Here is a 23,860-nt window from a genome sequence, read left to right on the forward strand (position 1 = left end):
AATTTTGCAGAAAAGAATTTGAAATTTTTTAAATAAATACGATGTTTATTTGTGGAATCTTAATATAATGCTGACAAAAAAATCTCCTTCTTTAGAAATTTGATAACCACGAATCTCACCATGTTGTCTCGAAAAATTTACATTTTTGTAACTTTTTTAATAATTACAAAAAAACTACATAAATAATTACAAAAATTCGTAATTATGTAGAAAAAGTTTGTAATTTTTCTACATAAATTACAAAATTTTAATAAAATAAATTAGCATTTATATTTGTAAAATATTTTAACCAATAATTTTTATCTTGAATAGCCCTTCGCATTTTAAAGTTATTTCAAGAACAGGAAATGAGATTAAAATTCTTTGATAAAATAGAAATTAAACGCATCGATTTTAATTGTCACATTTGTATCAAACATGACAGTGAACTCGAAATTTTTCGAAGAACCAAATCTCAAAATTCTATTTCTTTTGTTTGATATTTATATCTTACATTTTCTTAAAGTGTATAATTGAAAAAAGGGTTTTTTTCTTACTTTTATTGCGAAATTTTTAGTTTTTATTATTATATTTTGTACAAGAGAAATAATTAAAAAATAATGATAAGGAAATAGCACTTCATAAACGAAATTATAGGCTTTCTTGTATGATTGAAACAACAGTTATGTGTAATAACTGCAGTCGTCGTAATTTGATTTAAAACTTAAACAAATATTACTTTGGTTTTTCTTCTCAGATTTTTACAAATTTATGTTATGTTCAAATTCCGTATATAGTTAATGAAAAGCTCTTTCTTTTTAAGCATTTTATTAAAATTGAATTTTAATTTTTGTTATAGAAAAATATTAGCGTTAAAGCATTTTTCTAAATTCTAATGATCTAATTAAACACTAATTTTATCTATCAAGGTAATTTAGAAGAAAAAAAAAACGCATCCTTAAAGATGAAAATAATTGTAGCATCCTCAAATATTTAGTAAAATTTCAAACAAGTCCTAACAGAACAAGCTATTCTTGAACAAGCTATTCTTGTACAAGGAACTGATGAACTGAAACTAATGAAAACTAATTCATCTTAGTAAATAAAAAATAATAATAATGTATTTTAAAGGATGAAAATAATAGTAGCATCCTCAAATATTTAGAAAAATTTCAAACATGTCCTAACCTGACCAAACTCGTCTTGTACAAAGAACTGAATTGAATGGAACCAATGCTTTTTGATAACCCTTAAAAATCGAAATGCTTTTGAATGCTGCAGGAAAGATGAATACCCAAAAGAATTTACTTCGACCCCTTTTGACTATTTCTCTGTACAAAAGAAAGGAAACAAGGTCGAGAGCAGGTCATATCAGTCGATGGTCAGAAGATGACAGAATCGACCGACTTTTGGATTTTGGACAAAACCTCTTTTGCTTTCAAAGCCAATGGAATTTCGGAAGATATTGAAAGGAAATGTCTGAAGGGGGACTTTTGCCTTTTAAAGATTCTTAACACCATACTGAAAAACAAAATTCTAAATAAATTATTTTTAAAGACTTCGTTGATTTATATAAAAACTTACTTATGTATCGTTAATAATTAATCTGAATATGGCGAAACCAAATAGATGTTTTTTTTCTTCTTAAATTTACAATAATTTTTTTTTTTTTTGTAATTTTGTTTTTTTTCTGTAAGTACAATAAAATACAAGAGGAATTACAAATATATTATATTTTAATTTGAAAATGTTTTGAGAAAAGAAAGCATAGTAAATATTATATTTTATTTGATTCAAATTTTGTTTAATACTTTATAAACTTTTTTGTTTAATGCTTTTCAATTTGTGTTTACATGTATACATACAAGATAATAATTCGGGGTACGTTAGTTAAAAAGTCGAAGTCCTTAGAGCCAGAATATCGCGTAATCAAAACCGCACGTGATTAATTTATAATGTACTTAATTTCAATATTAACTCGTACAGAAGAATGAATTGAAGATAAGCAAATTATATCACGTGCGACACGAAAGAAGAAAGAATAAGACAGCTTTAAGCCTGTTTTTACTCTATGTAAAAGGTGCTAACATATGACTTTAGCTTGTAGCTTATCATAGTGTCATAGGCATCTACATAACGGTTGTAAACTGGAAAACAAGACATCAAAGTATTTAACAAATGCTTGTTTTACTCCATGTAAAAGATGCCAACATTTAACCTTAGCTCGTAGCTTAACCATACGTGTAAGAGGCATTTATAGTACAACAGTTTTGAATTAGAGAACAAGACATCAAAGCATTTTAGGAATCCTTATTTTATTCTTTGTGAAAGATGGCAACATTACATTTAACTTTGACACATCGATACGTGTAGTAATAGATATACGTATAACGGTTTTAAACTGGAAAACAAGACATCAAAGTATTTAACGACTGGGTCACAAATCCGTAAAAACGACCCAAACAGGGAAGCATAATACGAAGGTTACAAAAGTTTCTCAAAATCTCGTTTACGTCAACAGTCATTGCTTTTAAATCTTTTCCCACCTGAAGATTCCTCTATATGAGATTGAAAAGGGGGAGGGGGTTCAGGCGATTAAAGTTCAGTTTTGCAGGGCCCAGCAGGGAATCGGCCGTAATCGGTCGGCATCCTCTTTAAGGGCTGAACAATTCATGCAAACACTCTTGTATTAAAGAAGAATAAAATAAAAATCAGTGGCACTCCCTTTTTAGCTTTCAATTCTTTCTTTCTTTTTGTAATACCAGAACGAAATGTTTGTTTCCATCCTTCAAATAAAACTTTCAGTCTGTAAGTGGCTTCAGTTTCTTTTCATTTTTTTTTTACTTTGTTATTATATTTAAACTACTCAGGCGTTACGAGGCGTGAATGTATGGGAACTAAGAAAGTGTGGCTTCTTCACGCTTCACACCCATGTCATAGTCCGGAAAATTTAAATTTCACGAGAAATTTTTTACCATATGCCATAGTAATTGGTAGTTGACAGAATTGCAGAACTGCGGAGTTTGTTTGCTTAATATTTGATGGTGGAGTCTTGATGACGGAGTGTAATAAAAAAAATTAATACGGATAATTATGATTGAAATATTTAATGCTCACATTCATAATCACAAGCATAATTTAATAAGTATCACTATGGATTTGAAGTCGATATTTTCAAGTGTGAAATATCGGGAAAGCAATGTTTCTTGTGATCAATTTGTGTCCCAGAGCTTAGGAGTAGCCAGTTTCACAGTGTTCCGAAATGTATTTAAATAATAGTTGATCTTGATGGTGTACTAAGAAAACTAGACAGGATTATTATGCTTGAAGTATTTAATGCTGAAAAATTAGGCATAATTATTGATCTTAATGATGTAGTTTTAAAAAAAATATTTGGGTTATAATACATGAAATGTTTAACGTAAATTTTATTTATCATAAACAGAATTTCATAATTTACAAAATAGTTGAAAAGGCAAAAATATCGCGTAAGCAAAACTTCACATGATCATTCAGTACTTTTATTTTCACACGTTTCTACGTAGACTAGTTCTAAGATAATGCTTATCGATACTACTATATAGAAACGGTACAATGCTGTGGCAAAATAGTTCATACAATTATAATTGTAATTACATACTTCAATTATTGCAATCATATAATTGTAATTACATAATATAAGGGGTATAGGCCAAACTAGAACTAGAAAAAGCCTTTATTTTTAATTTAATGCTTCCATGAAAGGTAATTTAACAATAATATGAAAAGGCCAATTATAGCATAGCATAAGGAAGGTGATAACTGAAATAAAATTATTTCGAATTAATCAATATAAATAAGAAAATTTGTTCCAATTAAAGGTACTAACATCGTGATAGGTAAACAAACAAAATTTCAAATGCACCTAATCCTTAATAAATGTTAAAAACTGAAGCAGTTGAGAGTAGAGATACTTTAACATATTCATGACTACCACAATGTATTCATTTGTATCAAAAACTATCTTAACGTCATTCAGGTGTCCTCTCTGAAACAAAGCTGGAAGAAAAATCTTCCCTAGTTTGTTCATCGAATTATTATTATTACTTGAACCATTTCTTAATCATATTTTTGAGAGAGATAACTTGAATTTAAAAATCATTCAGCTTTAAAATGAAAACTTAAAATATTTTGCTATAAACATAATATATAATGCTAAATAAATTTTTTTGATTTGATGTAGGTTTTTATCTACCAGAAATCGTAAACTAGGCGTGGTTGTGAACGTGCTAACTATGCGGCTTCCACCGAAATCCATAAACATTTTTTTTACCGATTTACTTTTTCTTCCGAACTACGCGTGTGGCAAAATGCAGGTAAGAGGGCAAGAAAAAAAAATTACAAGGGTGGTGGACGATGTAGCCCCGGGGAACAGCGTTTTAAGAAATATCCGGTGGGTTTTCAGTTACTTTTTCTATCTCCCTTTTCTTCTATCTCTCCCTTTAAACTTCTTATTTTTATTTTCTTCAACTTTTTGTGGGTTCTCCCCTATCCACTGCCTTCTTCAGTTATTTTTAGGATCTGTTTTTTTTCTCCACCCTTCTTTCTTCATCATCGTCTGAAGACAGGAAATGAGAATTTATCTTTTTTTTATTTATTTATTTCCTCTTCACCTTCGTTTTCTTTCTTTACAGGTTAATTGTGGTTAGGCAGCAATGATAACAGGGCACGATTTTTTTGAGGGGGTGACTTCAAGAAAACCATATTGAATGTCAGCTCCTTGAAAAGATATCCGCCTAGATACTTTTATGCTTTCAATATTTCATGATTACTTTGTTTAGTGAACGATGGACAGCAGAGAATCTCATCAGTCATTAAAAAACAAAATCAAGCATTTTTTTTTTTAACGCACCATTAAGGAACAGTTATGTGATACAGTTTCGATTATCCAGATCTTTCGGCAACCGGAAGAAAAAAACACTTAAAAAAACCCCGGGATAATCGGATATTTTTAAGTACCAAAAAATGTGATCATTAAAAACCAGGCGTAGCATTATCAAAAATTTGAATATCTCAAGCGCACACACATTTTGTTTTAATATATATATATATATATATATATATATATATATATATATATATATATATATATATATATATATATATATATATATATATATATATATATAGCACTATAAAAACAAAGAGAAAAACGAAAATAATTAATAAGTTTAATTATTTTCGTTTTTCTCTTTGTTTTCATAGTGCTATGTTATAGTGATCATATTTAAAGCAGCTTTAGCGCTTGATATTATCTACTATTACCTTACTTCCGTTTTCTTTTTGTTTCCGTTTTTGTTTTTATTGTGCTATATATATATATATATATATATATATATATATATATATATATATATATATATATATATATATATATATATATATATATATATATATATATATATATATATATATATATACACAGTTGAGCATCGTTTATACGACGTTTTAGTGTGGTCCCAAATCATTCCTATTCATTTTAATGTAAAAGTATATCGTTTATACGACGCACAGAATCGGTTATACGTCGGGTTTTAGATTTTGTTCACGTTTATTTAATTTTTCCTGTGTATTTTAAAAAAGGGCGGAATTTGCCGACATGAATGATACAGAAAAGGGTGCCAACAAGAATGCTTGCATGACGACCGCAATTTTTCCTAGATGACTGAAAAAACTAGACAATGTTATAAAGAGGCAAAAACGAAAAATTTTGCTATTCATCGACCAATGTCCAGCGCACCCATCGATAATAATTATTTTGGAAAATGTAAAAGCTCTCTTTTTTCCTGCAAATTGCACAAGTGCGCTTCAGTCATTAGATGTGGTCGTGATTAGAAATCTAAAATTGCATCATAGAAAGCAGTAAGTTCAACTCGCTATTCAAAGCATTGTAGAGACTAATAGCAAGAAAGTATAATTAAAGGTAACATTCATTCAAATTGCCCACTGCAATTTTTCTTCTCTGGCTATTTGTTCGTTTTGCTTTGTCTAATTTAGAAATTTATGTAAATCAACACGTTAAACATTAAAATTAACTTAAAACAGAGTTAGTTTCAGTTTTAGAAGTAAAAATCGATTAGACGACGTTATCGTTTATACGACGTTTTTCGGTGGTCCCTTCGCCGTCGTATAAACGATGCTCCACTGTATATATATATATATATATATATATATATATATATATATATATATATATATATATATATATATATATATATATATATATATATATATATATATATATTAAAAACAAAATTTTTTATCATGCTTATAGCAAAAGTATCATGTTGTACTGATATTTTATTGAGAAAAATACGTTCTTATTTTTAAAAAAGGGGTGTTTTTTAGCATTTAATGATGACTATTACAGCTAGATGTTTGATTCAGAATAGGAAATACGCTTCAAAAATGCCTTTGTTTCTTTCAACATTAACTCAAAAAACTTGGGGGAAAAGAACTTGCATTAAAATCCTGATTGATTGAGTAGGCTTAACAGTGAGTGATTTCGAAAATCGATTCCATAAATTCACTGTAAAAAAAAACCCTACCCTTCCACCTCCATATCGAACGTAATTACAAGACCAACCAGCCAGAAAACACGGACCGGACAAAAGATTTCCAGTCTTGATCTCCGGCGATTAGGATCTAGTGATGTTCCACATATCTCATCTTAAGAACTAAAATAAAGCAAGAAAATAATCACAAAAACAATGTCCAGCCGAGAAGCGAAATCGTTGAATCGAATCCGCGATTCGGTGTTCCATGGAGCGTAGAGAAAAAAAGAAGCGTTTTTGGTTGTGCTGTACTTTTTTCCAACAAAGAACTTTTTTCTCCACTTCCTTTCACTTACATAGTGTGGGAAAACAATTATGTTCTTAAGGTTTGCGATTATAAGGAATTTGTGGTAAAGCAATTCCGCTCACCTCCCCCACCGAGACACAGTTTACGATCCACAGTTGCCATGGGTCCTCACATGCAATATAAATTTGATTATTTCCTTTGTCTTTTTCACAAATAACTTCTTCAACATCCGATTCTGTATACTACTGTTGAATTCTTGAAAATTGGAAACCGAAATAAATTGCCTTTAAGTGGAAAAAAAATCTTTTATCTGAATTTTGTTTTCAATTTATTTGGCTCCGAGTTATTTTTTTATTCCAATAACAAATAATATAGCAAAGAAACACTGAAAATTATAGGTGAAAGCAATAGACACTACAGTGTTTTCATTACAGAAAAAAAATGGGAGAGAATTTCTCAAAAACAGGGTGAGATTTCAAAAAGTTGAGTGAGATTTCTAAAAATTAAAAAAACACGAATAGACTTGGAATAAAATTATTTCTTCAATTATAATACATTTTTAACATCTTCTAATTGATTATTTTTGTTGCATCATCATATGGAAAATGTTCTATATCTACTTTTTCATCAGCTATTATATTTATTTGGCTGAAAAATATCCGTATTTGTTTCGTTTTGACCGTTTTTTGTTTCATTTTCATTTGTCCGCTACGGAGTACAAGATGTCGCCTTAACAAGGTATTTGTCCATCTTAGATTCATACACAAAAAATGTAAACGTCTTACATGAAGAAACCTTACCTACGGTGAACACGTGGTTGCAGAGAAATGTGTTCTGAAAGGGGTTCCGTGGTTCGGCAGGGGGGTGGTGTTCTGCTGTTCGCACCTTAGGTTCGCACCGGTTCTGAACAATACTGGTAAATAGGGAAGCTAGATAACAAGGACCGATGTTCAAAATAATGAAAGATCAAGGAAGAAAAGTGAAACGGATTTTATTCAAAAAGACAAAATTTTTTCCAAAATTCGCGCATTTTGAAATTGATTAATAGAGTGCGCGAACTTCTCGTGTTTATCATTTTTTATTGCGAGAAAAGAAAAAAATATGTGAGATTCTAACGTTCTCGCGCTGTAGTGAAAACACTGCACTATCACCACTGAAAATACTAGAAAATTTTGCAATTTGATAAAGGTGATGCTTGTCTACAGCATCAATCTGTCCAGTCAGCACGACTGTCTTTGCTGTAACTTTATAACCTGATATTATAATGGAAGTATGATATGATGCAGCATTGATGGTATTGTCATAAAATAAACTTAGTTATCAGTTATACTGATGATAATGCTTGTGCATAGCATCGAGATTGTTTAGTTAGAACCACTGTCTTTGCTGTTGCTTTTTAACCTGATTCTATTATTAACCTGATAGAATTGGAGTATGATATAATATGATGCTGATGATAATGCTTGCCCATAGCATCGATACTATTTAGTCAGCACAACTGTCTTTGTTGTTATTTTCGAACCCGATATTATAATGGAAGTACAATATATGGAGTTGATGGTTTTGGCATATAAACTTAATAGTCAGTTTACCTGATGATAATGCTGGTACAAAGCATCGAAACTGTTTAGTCAGCACAACTGTCTTTGATTATTTCTCAACCTCATATTATAATTGGAGTATGATATATGGTGTTGATGATATTGGGAAATAATTAATTTAATAATCAGTTATAATAATAATGCTGTTACTTTCTAACCTGATATTACAATTGGTATATTAATATGATATGGTGTTGACAGTATCAGTTTATAATTAACCTAGTTATCAATTATAAATAATTCAAATACACTCCGTATATAAGGTAAAAAATAATTTATAGATAATTTCTAATTTATGTGTAACTATGCCCATACAGTCTATTCATCGAACTTTTTATAAATTAATTATTGTTACGAATAATTTTAATTGAAAAACCTTAAGACAGAAATAAGTTCAGTTTTTATAATTTTGTGAAAAACAGGCGTATACTTAAATAAATATTAAATCTTAATGAAACAAACAATGATAATCGCTTGAAAAATTAACTTGATATGCCTAGTAAAAGTAAATAAAAGCATTTTAAACAGCATTGAATCATCCTACCTGATCAAATTTAAAGCTTAACAAGCTGGATATGAAAGGTCTAAAATCTTAGCTACTGCAATAAAGATAATCTAACTAGCCAGAAGAAAGACTCGAAACTAAGCTTGGATATAGATTAAACTCAATGATTAGAAGAAGAAAAATTTAGATTAAAAAATTCTGCTCGAAACTTTGTGGACTCATAAACAAAGACCAAGACATTTATATCCTCATAAAGAAATTCCTCAATTTTCCTTCCAATGGGAATTTTCAATAAAGTCACTCAAATTGTTATCATTGAATGAGATAGCTAGGACGCGCTTCAACATTCGGTCACATCAAAAATTTCCCAGAACTTGGATTTCGGTTCTTTGATAACACTAAAGAAAAACAAATATGCCTAATGAAGGTAACAATATGCCTAATAAAAGTAAATAAAAGCATTTTAAACAGCATTGAATCATCCTACCTGATCAAATTTAAAGCTTAACAAGCTGGATATGAAAAGGTCTAAAATCTGAGCTACTGCTATGAAGATAATCTAACTAGTCAGAAGAAAGAGTCGAAACTAAGCTTGGATATAGATTAAACTCAATGATTAGAAAAAAAAATTAGATTAAAAAATTCTGCTCGGAACTTTGTGGACTCATAAACAAAGACCAAGACATTTATATCCTCATAAAGAAATTCCTCAATTTTCCTTCCAATGGGAATTTTCAATAAAGTCACTCAAATTGTTATCATTGAATGAGATAGCTAGGACGCGCTTCAACATTCGGTCACATCAAAAATTTCCCAGAACTTGGATTTCGGTCCTTTGATAACACTAAAGAAAAACACATATGCCTAATGAAGGTAACAATATGCCTAATAAAAGTAAATAAAAGCATTTTAAACAGCATTGAATCATCCTACCTGATCAAATTTAAAGCTTAACAAGCTGGATATGAAAAGGTCTAAAATCTGAGCTACTGCTATGAAGATAATCTAACTAGTCAGAAGAAAGAGTCGAAACTAAGCTTGGATATAGATTAAACTCAATGATTAGAAAAAAAATTTAGATTAAAAAATTCTGCTCGGAACTTTGTGGACTCATAAACAAAGACCAAGACATTTATATCCTCATAAAGAAATTCCTCAATTTTCCTTCCAATGAGAATTTTCAATAAAGTCACTCAAATTGTTATCATTGAATGAGATAGCTAGGACGCGCTTCAACATTCGGTCACATCAAAAATTTCCCAGAACTTGGATTTCGGTCCTTTGATAACACTAAAGAAAAACACATATGCCTAATGAAGGTAACAATATGCCTAATAAAAGTAAATAAAAGCATTTTAAACAGCATTGAATCATCCTACCTGATCAAATTTAAAGCTTAACAAGCTGGATATGAAAAGGTCTAAAATCTGAGCTACTGCTATGAAGATAATCTAACTAGTCAGAAGAAAGAGTCGAAACTAAGCTTGGATATAGATTAAACTCAATGATTAGAAAAAAAATTTAGATTAAAAAATTCTGCTCGGAACTTTGTGGACTCATAAACAAAGACCAAGACATTTATATCCTCATAAAGAAATTCCTCAATTTTCCTTCCAATGAGAATTTTCAATAAAGTCACTCAAATTGTTATCATTGAATGAGATAGCTAGGACGCGCTTCAACATTCGGTCACATCAAAAATTTCCCAGAACTTGGATTCCGGTCCTTTGATAACACTAAAGAAAAACACATAATTCACAAAGCCGTCGTGAAAAAAACGAGAGAAAAAAAATACATATACAACAGATAAGATTTCAAGTACCATACTGAAATAGCTTCTTTGTTGGTCCTTATCGAGTTCAAGTCCTGCCTTGAATGGATTCGTCGTATTTTGTAGATTTTTTTTCTTCTTTCATTCATAAATATCAGCCCATTCAAGAAGTAGATTAAATGAAGGAAAGAAATATTGGATTAACTTCCAACCTTCTATTGGCAGTTGTAATAGTATTTGTGAAAAAATTTGTTTCCTCCTATTGGTTTTTAATATCTGATTTCAGATGGAATAAATATAATAAAGCATCGCTTTTTTTCGCTTGTTTTTTTTATTCGTCGTTTTTAACTGCACCCCGAGCTTTAAATAATGGCCAAAAATATAATTTTATGAAATTAAAATGTAAGAAACGCTTAGCTTAAAAGAAAAAAAAAAAACTCATAAATGCAATAAAATGATGTTTTTTTTTTTGTTTTTTTTTGTGTGGAAAAAGTGTAATCAATTAAATTGGTTATTACTTAAGAAATAATTTATTTTTAAAATATTTTGAATATCGTAAGACATTTTTGTAGTGTACTTTTTGCATTTTGGTAATAAAATAAAATGCACTTGACTCAATTATAAAATATTTATATGCCATAAAATTTTTTGAAAGATTAATTATATCGAAATTTTTAAATTTCTGATGAATTTTCACTGCAATTAAAAACTTAAAAAAAAAAAAAAAAAAAAAAAGAACGAGAGTTAATTTAATTACATTTTTACATTCGCTTTGTAAGGGCATAAAAGCAGAAAAAATAATTTTAAAATATAATTTTTCAAGTGGGATGAAATTCTCCAATTTAGAAAGCGGTATGGTCTTCGCAAAACTAGTATATTTTTCGCAACCAGAGTTATGGATGATTGCGCTAAGCTTCGGTTTTATAAAAATTATGAGTTAACAAAAGTTGAAATAAATAAAAATACTTTACAAATGGTTTAAAACATTTTGTATGAACATATGTAACAAGACTGTACATACGAGTAAAATATACATTTAGTTCACCTTTTAAGATTCGAAAATATGCGCTCAAGTCATTATTTCTATTACTAAAATTGACGAATTTAGTTCACTATATAATACTCTCTTCTTCATTGTACGCATTCGAATAAATGTTCAATAATAGAATTTTTTTTTTATATATAAAATCTATCTATTTGCAAGAAAATATATAAAATAATGGGTGTTTCTTCAGTTTAAGATTACTGTAAAAAATTCCGGTAAAAAGTGCTGGCATTTTGGGTGCATCATCCGTAAAATCCATTAAACCGTATTTCACCATAAAGTATTATACTATACTTTTTAAAATAATGAGTTATTCAGTGATTTTGCTGTAATTATTACTGTAAAAGTTACAGTATATCAGATTTTCGTTCCATAACATGTGTGAATTTTACTGTAAAAAGTGCCGGCAATCTGAGTTCTAGTATACTTTTTACCGTAGTTTGATCCAGAATTTCTCACGATGTACGAAACGGTATATTTTTTTTCTATTTTTCAGAAATGTAATTGATCAAGCTAAACGGCATTGATAATGGAATATTCCGCTTATAATAAAATTTAGCTGGACCAAATTATTTTTTTCTGGTAAAGATCTGCATCTAAACAATTATTTTCAGTTATGTTAACAGAGACAAGAATAGCGTATCTTTTATAATTGAAGGAGTCGCTTTTTTACCTGTTTTACCCAATAACATACAATATAAATATTACTGTAGAAGCTTGATCGTTGTGGGCACCTAATTTGACGATTAAATCAACCATAGTCCCCCCACCACTGCACCAGACGAATGGTTAGGGGAGGGAGACATACAGAAACCCATTTCCGCTAACAATTAATAAGGTATTTAATTCATCAGCATGAATACATTCTATTCTAATCGAGAGAAAAAGTCGGGAAATACTCAAGTAAATGTACAACAAAGAAAAAAATTTATGAAACTTAACACATTTGCAATGCTATATTTGATTCTAATTTATTTACTTCAATATTTTCTAACTTTATAAATCAAATAAAAAATATAAAACAGCTTGAATATTTGGTCCTCGAAAAAAAGGAGTATACTATATGAAAATTTCGCGACATTAATTTTATTTATGTCAACAATAAAACTTAGTATTAAAAAGCGCTTGAATTAAAAAATAATTCATAAAATGTTATATATAAGCATGCACCACAATGTATTATATAAAACTATTCAAAGTGCTGAAATATGCATGAATTATTTGTTTAATCCAACAATAAAGGAAGACTATCGATAAATGCACAGATCAATTAAATTAATACTTTCCAGTTGAATAATTAAATTAATTATAAAAAAATATTATAGAAACGTGACATTCAAAATTCCCAACATTTAATACGTTGCAAATTCATTGACAAATTATATAATTGATTCATAATCATAATAAAATTATGACTCATAACCATATTTGCAATGTTAATCGTAAGTGGTAATTTATATGACGCAAGGTTGTGATATTTAGATCAGAGGAGTAATTTCACCGGTATGATGTAATTTCTCCACGAGTTTGAGGTGAAAGGATTAAACGAGAAAAAAGAGGTAGAGGTTAATGTGACGAAAGAGTTGATACTTGAGTGTTGCCAGATATATGAACTTGTTAAAACATGTTCAATGACGACTTTTTCCTGGTTTATTTTGTTTTATCTTATAATTCCTGCGCATAGCAAATATTTCGGTAGTCAAATACTAAATAATCAAATATCTTCTGAATAGAATTTTCAAAGCTCGATATTACGCTCAATCCAATTGATCGAAATTATATTTTCAGTAAACAATTAATAATTGTTTTTTATTATTAAATTATTTAAAACTTAATTTATAAGCTATATATTTTCCCTTAACAGCAAAATATATACATATATTCTTATTAATACAGTTTTTAATAGATAACAATATCAATAATTTTTCTTGATTATGAAAAAACAACAACAGATGATTCGAATTCAAAATAACATAGAAATTTAGCTATAATAAGTATTTTCTAAAGTCTTTTGATTCGATTTAAATTGATTTCTTAAATTAGACATTCCATCATAACATATATTTATATATATTTATTCATAAATTTATTATATTATGAATGTAATGATACTCTTCATTTTCCATCGCTGTTGCTGATTAGAAGAAAAAAAATTCTAATTGAGCAACTCAATTCAATTTTAAAATAAAGTAAACTAAAAAATATTTAAAAATGAAATAATGCTAGAGATTTTACACTTTTTGATAATTATTTTGCAATTTCTATACCAGTGAAATTTCTAGCCTTTACTTTAGTAATTAATTTTAACATGGAATGATTAAAACCAATGAATTACAGAGATAAGGTAAAGGAAGCAACGGCCCCAAACATCCATCTGATTACTAAAACATTAAATCCAATATAATTATTTTTATAAAGAAATTAAATTCTTTAAACGAAATATTTACCAAATGTCAGGTTAAAGAAAAATATAATACAGAGAAAACAATGATTTTAAAATTAAATTAATATGAAATTAAGTTATTAATACTTATATATTCTGAAAAAAAATTAAAATATATTTTCTTGGAAATAATAAATTTTTCACAATAGAATTTCCATACACATTTACCAAAGATGAGTTTTAAATACAGATTTAAGAATTTTATAAATATATGTATTTCCAATGTGATTCTTAAAAAAAATTTGAACTAACTCGATTTTCTTTATGCCCCTTCAATTTTTTTCAGATCGAAGGGTAAACCCGGGAAACCACACTTTTCTAAACGCGTAAAACAATTTTATTTCTTTTAAATAAAACCGAAACTTTGTTAATTTGAGACAATGTTTCGCAAGGAACAGTCCCATTTTCTATTCACTCTCATAGTATGATTCCCATTTGTGCTAGTGACTGATATAGGTGAATAAGCATTTTAATATGCATGGATAGTGATATTTACAATTTCTAGGAAACTATAATAAACAAATTAACTATAAAACGATGAAAAGAAACTTACCCATTGAAAAGGAAGAAAAAATTGCCACAAAAACAAATGGTATGTGCAGCATGTTTCTTAAAGTCATATTGCTCTGTCACTCGATAAATTTGATCGATATATATATATTTTTCGTGAAAAATATCCTTTTTTCGGAGATAGACAAAATAATTTAATACTATACGCAATTAAAATATATTTCTTTTCGCCGCAAGTGTTACAATAAAAATAAATTCAAATAGAGTTTCGAACAAACACAATATAAATATGTATTTATGAAATTTGATCGTCTGCGGCTGAGAGTAAAATCACATATGCGACGCAGACGATAATCCACGTGGTTGTGATTCCAGAGCCGGCATCTCAAAACTTGTTTTCTTGCTATCTCCTCCTCTTTTCCAAAGCATCCATTGGCAGTGAGTTGAACATCTGGTAGCCATGGTGATGAGAAAGATGAGGTACAGCCCATAGGTCAACAATAAATAATTAACTGAAACAATGAAGTGATAAAGACTTATTGAAAATATAAATATTGTTAAATGTTACATAATTTGAAACTGTTCGCGTGTATCTAATAAAAATTGTGTCTTGAAGACTTATTTTATCGTTTTAACTCAGAAAAAAGAATTTAACTCCTTGTTTTTAACTCCTTTTAATTTTTTATTTATTTATTTTTTAAAATTCCATCCTATGTCTTATTATCTTTTTTTTTTTTTAAGACAAGGAGAGGAAAAGCTTCTACTCGAAGACTTTATTAATCTATATTTCTTTTCTTTGTCTAAGTAATTTCTATCACAACGTAAATTATTAAATAGATTAACAAATATTTTTTTGGAAGTAGTAAAATACAAGCTTGCCGAATTTTTTTACTTTATTCCGAAGATGAGTAAAAACTATATTTAATATTTATGAAATATTTTGAATTGAAAGGGATAATCCGTTCCTGGTTCAGAAATTTATAGTAATACAAAATCTTCAATCATTATGCTATTTAATGCAACAGAGGATTTTTTTGTCTATGTATTTTTCACTAATTTTAACATATTTGTTATGCTAGTTACAAATTTGAAAGTCTTTCTTATCTATCAGCTACATTTTTAAAAATACAACGTAGCTATGTCTAGAAATAAGCACCTTTACAAATATGTTTTAATAAGTAACTTTTTCTACAAAGTAAAGTATTCTTTTAAACAGAGGATATGCTATATTCTATAAGTATATAGTTGAATGTAGTAATTTAATATTTGTAATATTCATTTTAATTTCCGTATTATGAATGAGGAATCAGCGAGCTTTGTATATGACATGCCCCTTTGAAGAATATATTTTCTTATTTTTTTTTCTAAAACTGCTGGATTATTTGTTCCATAAAGAAAAAAAAATTGTGTAAATAACTCTTAGTAAAGTTTCTTAAATTGTTAAAAACATTAAAAAAAAGTTCGATCTCTTTCCTTCTGCCCCTGAAAGTGTATACTTGCAATTGCAAAGCGGGAATATGATTTCTGGTAAATATGGTACTAATATTTACTATTTTTGTTGTAATAAGGGCAATAATAAATTATTTTTCGTGTATACTCATGTTCTCTCCATTTATCAGAATTTTATTTTGACTGTTCTAATATATTAGGTTTAAAATGAGAAATTCCATTCCTTGAATAATATATCAGCAGTTTTTAAAATTTTAATTCAGTGCCTTAAAAATGAAATAAGAAAATAAAAAAAATATTTAAATTTATCCCATCGAGCAAAACGTATGTGCAGTCAAAGCCTGTCATTAGATTGCAGTGTAGGCCAGAAGACCATGAACTTTGGCCAAAAGTCAAAAATTAAATTTTCAACTAAAATATGCGTAGACAGTTTTAATATAGCCCAAATTAAGTATTCATAATCATTCCAAACATTATAATTTACTTTTTGAACCGACGAGAGAACAATGTAATGAAAAATATGCTAATTTTTTTTTATTTTTAGATGTAACTTTTAAATTTTTATTTCAGAAATATATATAGGAATTTCACCTTACTGTTACATTTTTATCAGAGTAATTAGTCTGAAATTATAGTAAAATTTTTCAATTTGTTGGATTAGTTATTAATCTTGACAAACTTATAGTTTATATTTTATCATTTGACATTTTACAATGTTTGAATGACTTTCGAAACTTAGTTCCAAAAAGTTCCACGAGGTAATTAGCTAAACTTTTTTTTGCTGTCTTCTTTGATGTTTCTTCTTTCGAAAAAACCTGCCCCATTTTACCCGTATTGCAAAGGTGGACTAAATACAGTCAAACCTCGATATCTCGAACTTGAAGGGAGAGGAGAAAAAATTCGAGACATCGATAATTCGAATTATCGAAAATCGTATGTTATCGATGGTCGAATAAAGAAAAATGCTCTTTACACACCTTATTTACTATTTCATATTTATTCTAAAAACACTTTTTACACCTTTTACACTTTTCAATTGTTGTTTGCTTTAGAGATGTGTAAGTAAGTTTGTCTATAACACTTTCTAAGTGGACTATAACTTTAAATATCTCCTCTGACATATTCGGCTGCCTCTCAATAAATCTCCTTACAGTGTTCACTGCAGAAAGTGCTTGTTTGTTAGTAACATTGAGCGGTAAATCTTCGATTTCCTCATCCTCTTCTTCTGATAGTTCACAAGGAACTTTCGTTTCAGCGATGATATCATTGTAATCCCACTGACTGCATCACTGTTACTGCATCATCTACGTTTACAAAGTCATGAAATTCCATGTCATCAAGCTTCATAAGACCGGTCAATCTGCTCCAATCATTTTCGGTGTAGTTTTCAGCAGAATTAACGATATTGATTGTATCACTACTTTTGTGATCTTTAATGAATCCAGACTTCTTGAAGCCATTCATTACCGTAAAGGAAGACACATCATTCCATGCCTTGTCAGCCATTCTTAAATTTTTTATTTTTTTGGAATATTTTTTCAATTTTAGAAAAAAAAATCTACACTATTTATGGAGAAAAAAAATTCAAGTTATAGAGGGATTAGAAAAAAAAATTCGTGAAATCAAGTTTTTTTTAACATTGAGTGTATAGGAAATTTGTAGGGAATTTCTCTTTCTTCGAGATATCGAAAAATTCGTGAAATCGAGGTTCGAGTTAGCGAGGTTCGACTGTATACCGAAAAACAAAAATTATGTTTTTTCTTCATGTTTTCGCGTTTTTTTGTAATATTACTTCGGAAATATAATTTACTTTTCATTTTTAATATAAAATTACGAAAATTATTATATTTCCATTGCTATATTTAATTATTTAAACGTACTATATTATTTTTTTTATTTTTGCTCGCTATATTTCAGCCGCCATTTTGATTTTTTGGGTATTTTTAGTGTATTTCAAAATTTCAATTATGAATTCAATTTACCTGTACATAAAAAACCCCAAATTTTGAAACAAGTTTTATCGAAATACTAATTTTGGCCACGAAACCATGGATGCTGGCCCACTATGGATTGTGAAGCTGACTATGATTGTTAAAACTAAAAAAATAAGATGTGGAAGCGTCCCGAGGTATAACACTCAATCCTTATGTATTTTTTAAAAATTCATTGTTAAACACATAACTTTTAACAGGTACTTTTTTCATTATTTGAAACAAGTACATCCAATACAATTAAAAATAATTTTAAGTTATACTATACAAAATGCTAATCTGTTATTTCTAAGCTATAAAAAATCATATCAAGAAGATGTTGATCAAAGCTGCCGAGATTGAATTGAGATTTTCATTAAAGATAAAAATGCGGGAGCATTTTATTACCAGATTTAAACTATCTTTTAAAAGCATGTACTACAGCATGTACAATCCTGATATATTTCTATTCCCCATAAAAAATATTAGCGCGTTTATAGTTTTTGATAATTTAAATAATTAATGTTGTTACTTAGCATTTTTCGTTAAACACACCACCAACTCGTTAAGAAATAATTTTTAAAAAAATATTTTTAAATTATCTGAATCGGAAACTATATCAATAACTTACACTAAATATTTAAATAAATTGTATGAAAATTGCAGACGTTATCGGAACCATCTTTTGCTAGTGTTTTTAGCAGAAGTTATGCCATACGCACGTTATACTTTCATTATCAATTTTAAATGTAGCTCAGAATATACACCGAAGAGCCATTACATTATGACCACCCTCCATCTATAACAATGGGCTCACCCAGGTTTTCATGGCGCACATTACGACCCATAATCCTCATAGAACAATCCCTGACGTCTGTAAGCTACTTGAACATAGTTGCTGACCAGGTTCACCCATTCATGGCAACAGTTTTTCCTGCGGGGGATGGTGTTTACCAACAGGATAATGCACCATGTCATAAGGATAATCGTCGAGGAACATTCCAGTGACTTTCAAGTCATGTCTTGGCCCCCACATTCGCCTGATCTTAATCCAGTAGAGCATTTGTGGTCCTACTTGGAAAACCAAATTCGTGCTGCCACACTACCCCCTCGCAATGTGAGGGAATTGCAGGACCAGTTGGTGAGCGCTTAGTACCAGATACCTCAGATTACCTATCAGCACCTTGCGGAATCAATGCCACGGCGGATACTAGCAGTTTTGAGGGCTAAAGGTGGTCCTACATGTTATTAGCAGGGTGGTCATAATGTAATGGCTCTTCGGCGTATATAATAAAATAAGAATGATTATAGAGAAACGTCTCAGAAGTGACCACTCTCTGTTTCACAGAAAAATGATAGTTAATGGAGGTTGATCATTCTTAAAGGTTACCCAAATTGACTTCAAAATGCTATCGAATTGATTTTTCGCCAGAGATTTTAATTTTACCCAGTGTCATTTTCTTTAAGCGGAAATGCCACTTGTGTTGGCGTTTTGAAAACTGGATCGATGAATAAAATTTAGCGTCAATTAAAATGATCCCTTTTGATATAATTATGTATAAAAATAAATTTACCAATTAAGAATGATGGAACCATTTTCAATAAATAAACAATTGCGTTTTTTGCTTAAGGTTGTAATTAAATTTACGCCATAAGGATTAGTTAGCTTTAAAAAATAAGAAGAGGTTTGTTTAAGATTCTTAGCTTTTCTTAAAATAATTTTTTTGAAAAAAAATTCCACTTTCAGCACTAAAAAATAATTTAATCATTGATAACATCGTCTTTAGTGCACTGACCGTTACATGAGTTTGTAGATATCTTTCAGGGATCGTCACAAAAAGAGCTCTCTAAATTAGCGCCACTCACGAAGATTTTTGAATACATTTAAATCAACTAATTTTGCTAATATTTTTTCTTTTGATATTTTTTTCGTGTTTCTTAAACCTTTTCCTCATTTGATGCGGGGGTTCGCTCGGTTGCTGGGAGAGATTTTGATGGTCTCTTTTAAAAGATTTTCTTCCACATGAAATCAGTGGAAAAAATTCCGTGCCTCCCAAAAATTGGTCGTAAATAGAGGAGGTCGTTACACAGAGGTGGTTTTCCTTGGAGGTTCCACTGTATATGTTTAGTTTATAATCAGATTAAGTTTATACAAAAGGATGAAAAGTAGACATCTATGTCAATTTGAAGTTGCCTTGTTAACTGAAATATGATATTTGATTATTTTGATATGTTGATGTACTGTAGTGATGAAGTAAGAAGACGCAAATTGATTTTGTCGTAAGAAGAAGCTAATCATTAATGTTGGTGGGGTAAAGGGATAAAGCAAAGCTGATCTTCCACTGAGATGATGAAGCTTTGTGATGATGGTGTGTAGCATGCAAAATTAAAAAAAAAAAGAAACATTTTAACTATTAATCCGAAGATGGTATTCTTACTTCTAATAATAAATTTGTGATTTGAATTTCTAAATTGCGAAATCAGACACAAAAACGTTCTTTTTCTGAATAAACATACCTTTTTTGCAACGGATTCTGATTCTTGACCATCAAAATCTAAGAATCATGGTCCCTAAAGTATAGGCAAAAGAGAGGTCGGAAGTTGAGTGCCTTAATGTTATTTTCAATTTTTGTTTATTTCGTCATATCTTTGAAATTATTTAAACTGATCAAAGAATTTCTGTTTACAAATATAAATTTTCTTAATCGGAAGATACCTCCACGTAAAATATAATTTTTCTAGTTATTTATTACTTAATTTACTTTTCAAAAGAAAATATTTGAATTGTAAAGAACACAGACTTAAATAATTTTCATCTGTGAAATTTTGAATGACAAATGCAAATTTTGAACGGGCTTGGTTAAGTAGTTCTGGTTTTCAAATTGTTTACTTTAAGTTCTTATAAATCTGTATTTATGCAATCAACCCATCTATGCCTGAGCCTGTTTCCTACTTCTTGTCGGTTTAAAATAAAAGATTCTGGATGTTAAGGAGGATAGTTCCATCAGGCAAATCTGTCTAGCAGATTTGTATTTTAATATAAACCGAATAATGATGTGGTTTAATATGATGCTGTTTACTTTATTAATATAAACCCATTAAAGTTAAAATTATCAACCCTCTTGAATATGTAGGCATCGAAAACAACTTGACTGTAGGGAACTTACGGAAAAAAGACAGTATCGAGGCAGAGCTGAGGTCAACTGCGTTGCAAATGATCTGCGAAAAATACCCGGGAGGCGACTGGCTACATGTACTAAAATACATGTTTTTTAGTATATACCGACGGATCTCAGATATAAGATAGATCTGGAGCTGGTGTTTTTTGTAAACTATTTTCCCAAAGCTCCCCCGTGGGTCACTATATGACCAATTTCGATGCAGAGATCCAAGCAATTTATCTAGCATTACAGAACTTAAAAACAAGAGCTTATGAGTTCCTGAGGGTGGTTCTATTGGTAGACTCCATTTCTGCTATTCAAGCAATCACAGAAAACCAATTTTTTAAACTAAGCAGTTAAAAGAAATCCAGCTCGATATAAACCTCCTCAAGGAAATGAATAAAACTATAGTTATACAGTGGATCCCTTCACATATTGGTATCGAAGGCAATGAGAACGCACATTATCTGGCAAAAGACGGAACAACTATGCTCCAAGAAATAACAACCGTCACACCTGATACTCTTAAAAAATACGTTATGAGAAAACTCAACGAAATAAATAATTATGATTTAACTATAAAATCAAAAGGCAAAATATGGGAAAATATTCAAGACAATTGGAAATTTCTCTGTTACCAACCCCGTAAGGAAGCAGTAACCCATTTTAGGCTTAAAACAGGCCACGATTGCTTATCAGAACATTTATATAACATAAAAATTCTTCCCAGCAAAGCATGCCCAATTTGTGACACAGGTATATTAAACTCTGATCACCTCTTATTGTGTAAGGGACTAGATAGGAACTCCCAGAAAAGTGGGAATGTCACTAAATTGTATTGGGACGCAAGAACTCTTATGGATTGTCACGAACTTTACTTTTTTCATGTTAATGTTTAAAGTTTTATATTGTTGAAATGTTTATTGATTCAAATGTTTATTGTTCTTTTTTGTTCACTTTACCTAAATTTTTGAAATGTTTCTTTGTTATTTTTCTGCTCCTTTGTGATGCAGTGAGCTGTCAAATTTTCTGGATTGAATTCTTAATGAAGCCATATGAAACACTTTATTATGAATTCAGTAAACTGATGTGGGACTATTTCATTGATTTTCCTCGAATTTTGAAATTTGTCATTTAAATTCACAAGGTTTAAAATAATTTTTTTTTCATTAGTTTTGACCATTAGCTTTGACTTTTGACCATTTTTAAATTAAATAATGACAAATATCAAACAATTAAATAAAATTTTAAATTTAGATGGAAATAATAATACTTCTGCTACTTACAATGCTGAAATGCCCCGAACTCATACATATGGCTTCTATCACAGCTTACCATCTCGCTCTATTTGTGGCCAGATATTTTGCCTCTCTACATTTCTTTCCTATTGTTTACAATCGTCCAAGTATTTTAGGTCTTCCTTTTTTTCTATTGCCCTGAGGGTTCCAATCAAAAACGTGTACTTGAAATTTTTCAGGTTTACGTCGAACATGACCAATTAATTTCCATCAACGATTTTTAATTTCTAGATCAATCGGTTTCTTCTTTGCTTTTCTAAGAATTTCTGCATTACAAATTTTATGGAATCTTTTGATACGCTAAATTTTTTTTTAACAGTTACTTCCAAGATACTTAAAATTGCATATCTCCACTAATTAATTATTTTCTAAGAATATAGTGAAGATTTTACTTCTAGTTCTGAAAAAAAAGACACAGGTGTTTCATGCTGTATTTCATAAACATAAATTATCAAAATTCTAAACATAATATTAAGTTATTTTGATTTAAATAAATTCAAAATTATGAAAAGTATGTTTAATAAAAATTCCGCCTCAAAGGATAACAAAATGGGCTTGCATAAAATTATAATCATTATGTATTTTAATAAAAAATTGTTCTTCGTTTTTGTCAAAAACATTGAAAGAGACTACGAAAATACGAAAAAAGAGACTTTCCCCTATTCTAAATATACTTAGAAAATATATTAAGATTGAATTGAATAATACCAGTCTAATTTTTACAAAACCTTTGAGTTTTAGAATCAAGGAATGATTGGGGTTACATATGATTTTTTTTCCTTCAATGAATCTTCACCGTGCGCCACTGAAATTTAATATAAGAAATCTAAGAAGAAAAAAAAAAAAAAAAAACGAATTTCGGGAGCTATCTTTCATAAAGATATTTTAGAACTGTAAATAAAATAATTTTTCCTGTTCTTTAGCAGAAAATTAATATTTATTTTAAAACCGGCATAAGGCAACAGATATTTAAGGGGTGTTAGCATATTTTAGTTGCTTTGTTGAATTTGTGTGACTAAAAATTAAATGTCGGTTCATTTCCACTGAAAAATGTGACCAAATATTTATATTAATATTTCAAATATTAATATTTCACATAGTACGATTTGCTGTTTTTCATATTTATGGTAAAAGAGGGAAGAGGGCACCTTTAAAAAAGTTTTTTTCCTTCTTTTTTTTGTTGAAAATTATAGATTTTTTTTATAATTTAAATTTACTTTAGTGTAAATTAAACTGTGCATTTAAATAACATATAAACTCCTTGAACTGAAAAACTAAAAATTTTTTG

At 29.2% G+C, this 23,860-nt stretch overlaps 2 protein-coding genes across 2 annotated transcripts in view; one reads left to right on the forward strand and one right to left on the reverse strand.

Moving 5' to 3' along the window:
• LOC107436691 (uncharacterized) overlaps nt 1–15,092 on the reverse strand; it is a 60,636-nt gene extending 45,544 nt beyond the window's left edge. The window contains exon 1 of the mRNA XM_016048491.5: nt 14,738–15,092. Within this exon, the coding sequence (XP_015903977.1) occupies nt 14,738–14,804 (67 nt within the window). The 5' untranslated portion in view covers nt 14,805–15,092. The remainder of the gene's footprint in view (nt 1–14,737) is intronic.
• The window catches only part of LOC107436692 (sucrase-isomaltase, intestinal), a 101,423-nt gene that overhangs the window by 21,926 nt on the left and 55,637 nt on the right, over nt 1–23,860 (forward strand). The gene's annotated exons all lie outside the window — the stretch shown is intronic.

The sequence above is a fragment of the Parasteatoda tepidariorum genome, chromosome 3 (assembly GCF_982258835.1).
Source record: "Parasteatoda tepidariorum strain Cologne lab strain chromosome 3, Ptep-v5.0, whole genome shotgun sequence".
NCBI lineage: Eukaryota > Metazoa > Arthropoda > Arachnida > Araneae > Theridiidae > Parasteatoda > Parasteatoda tepidariorum.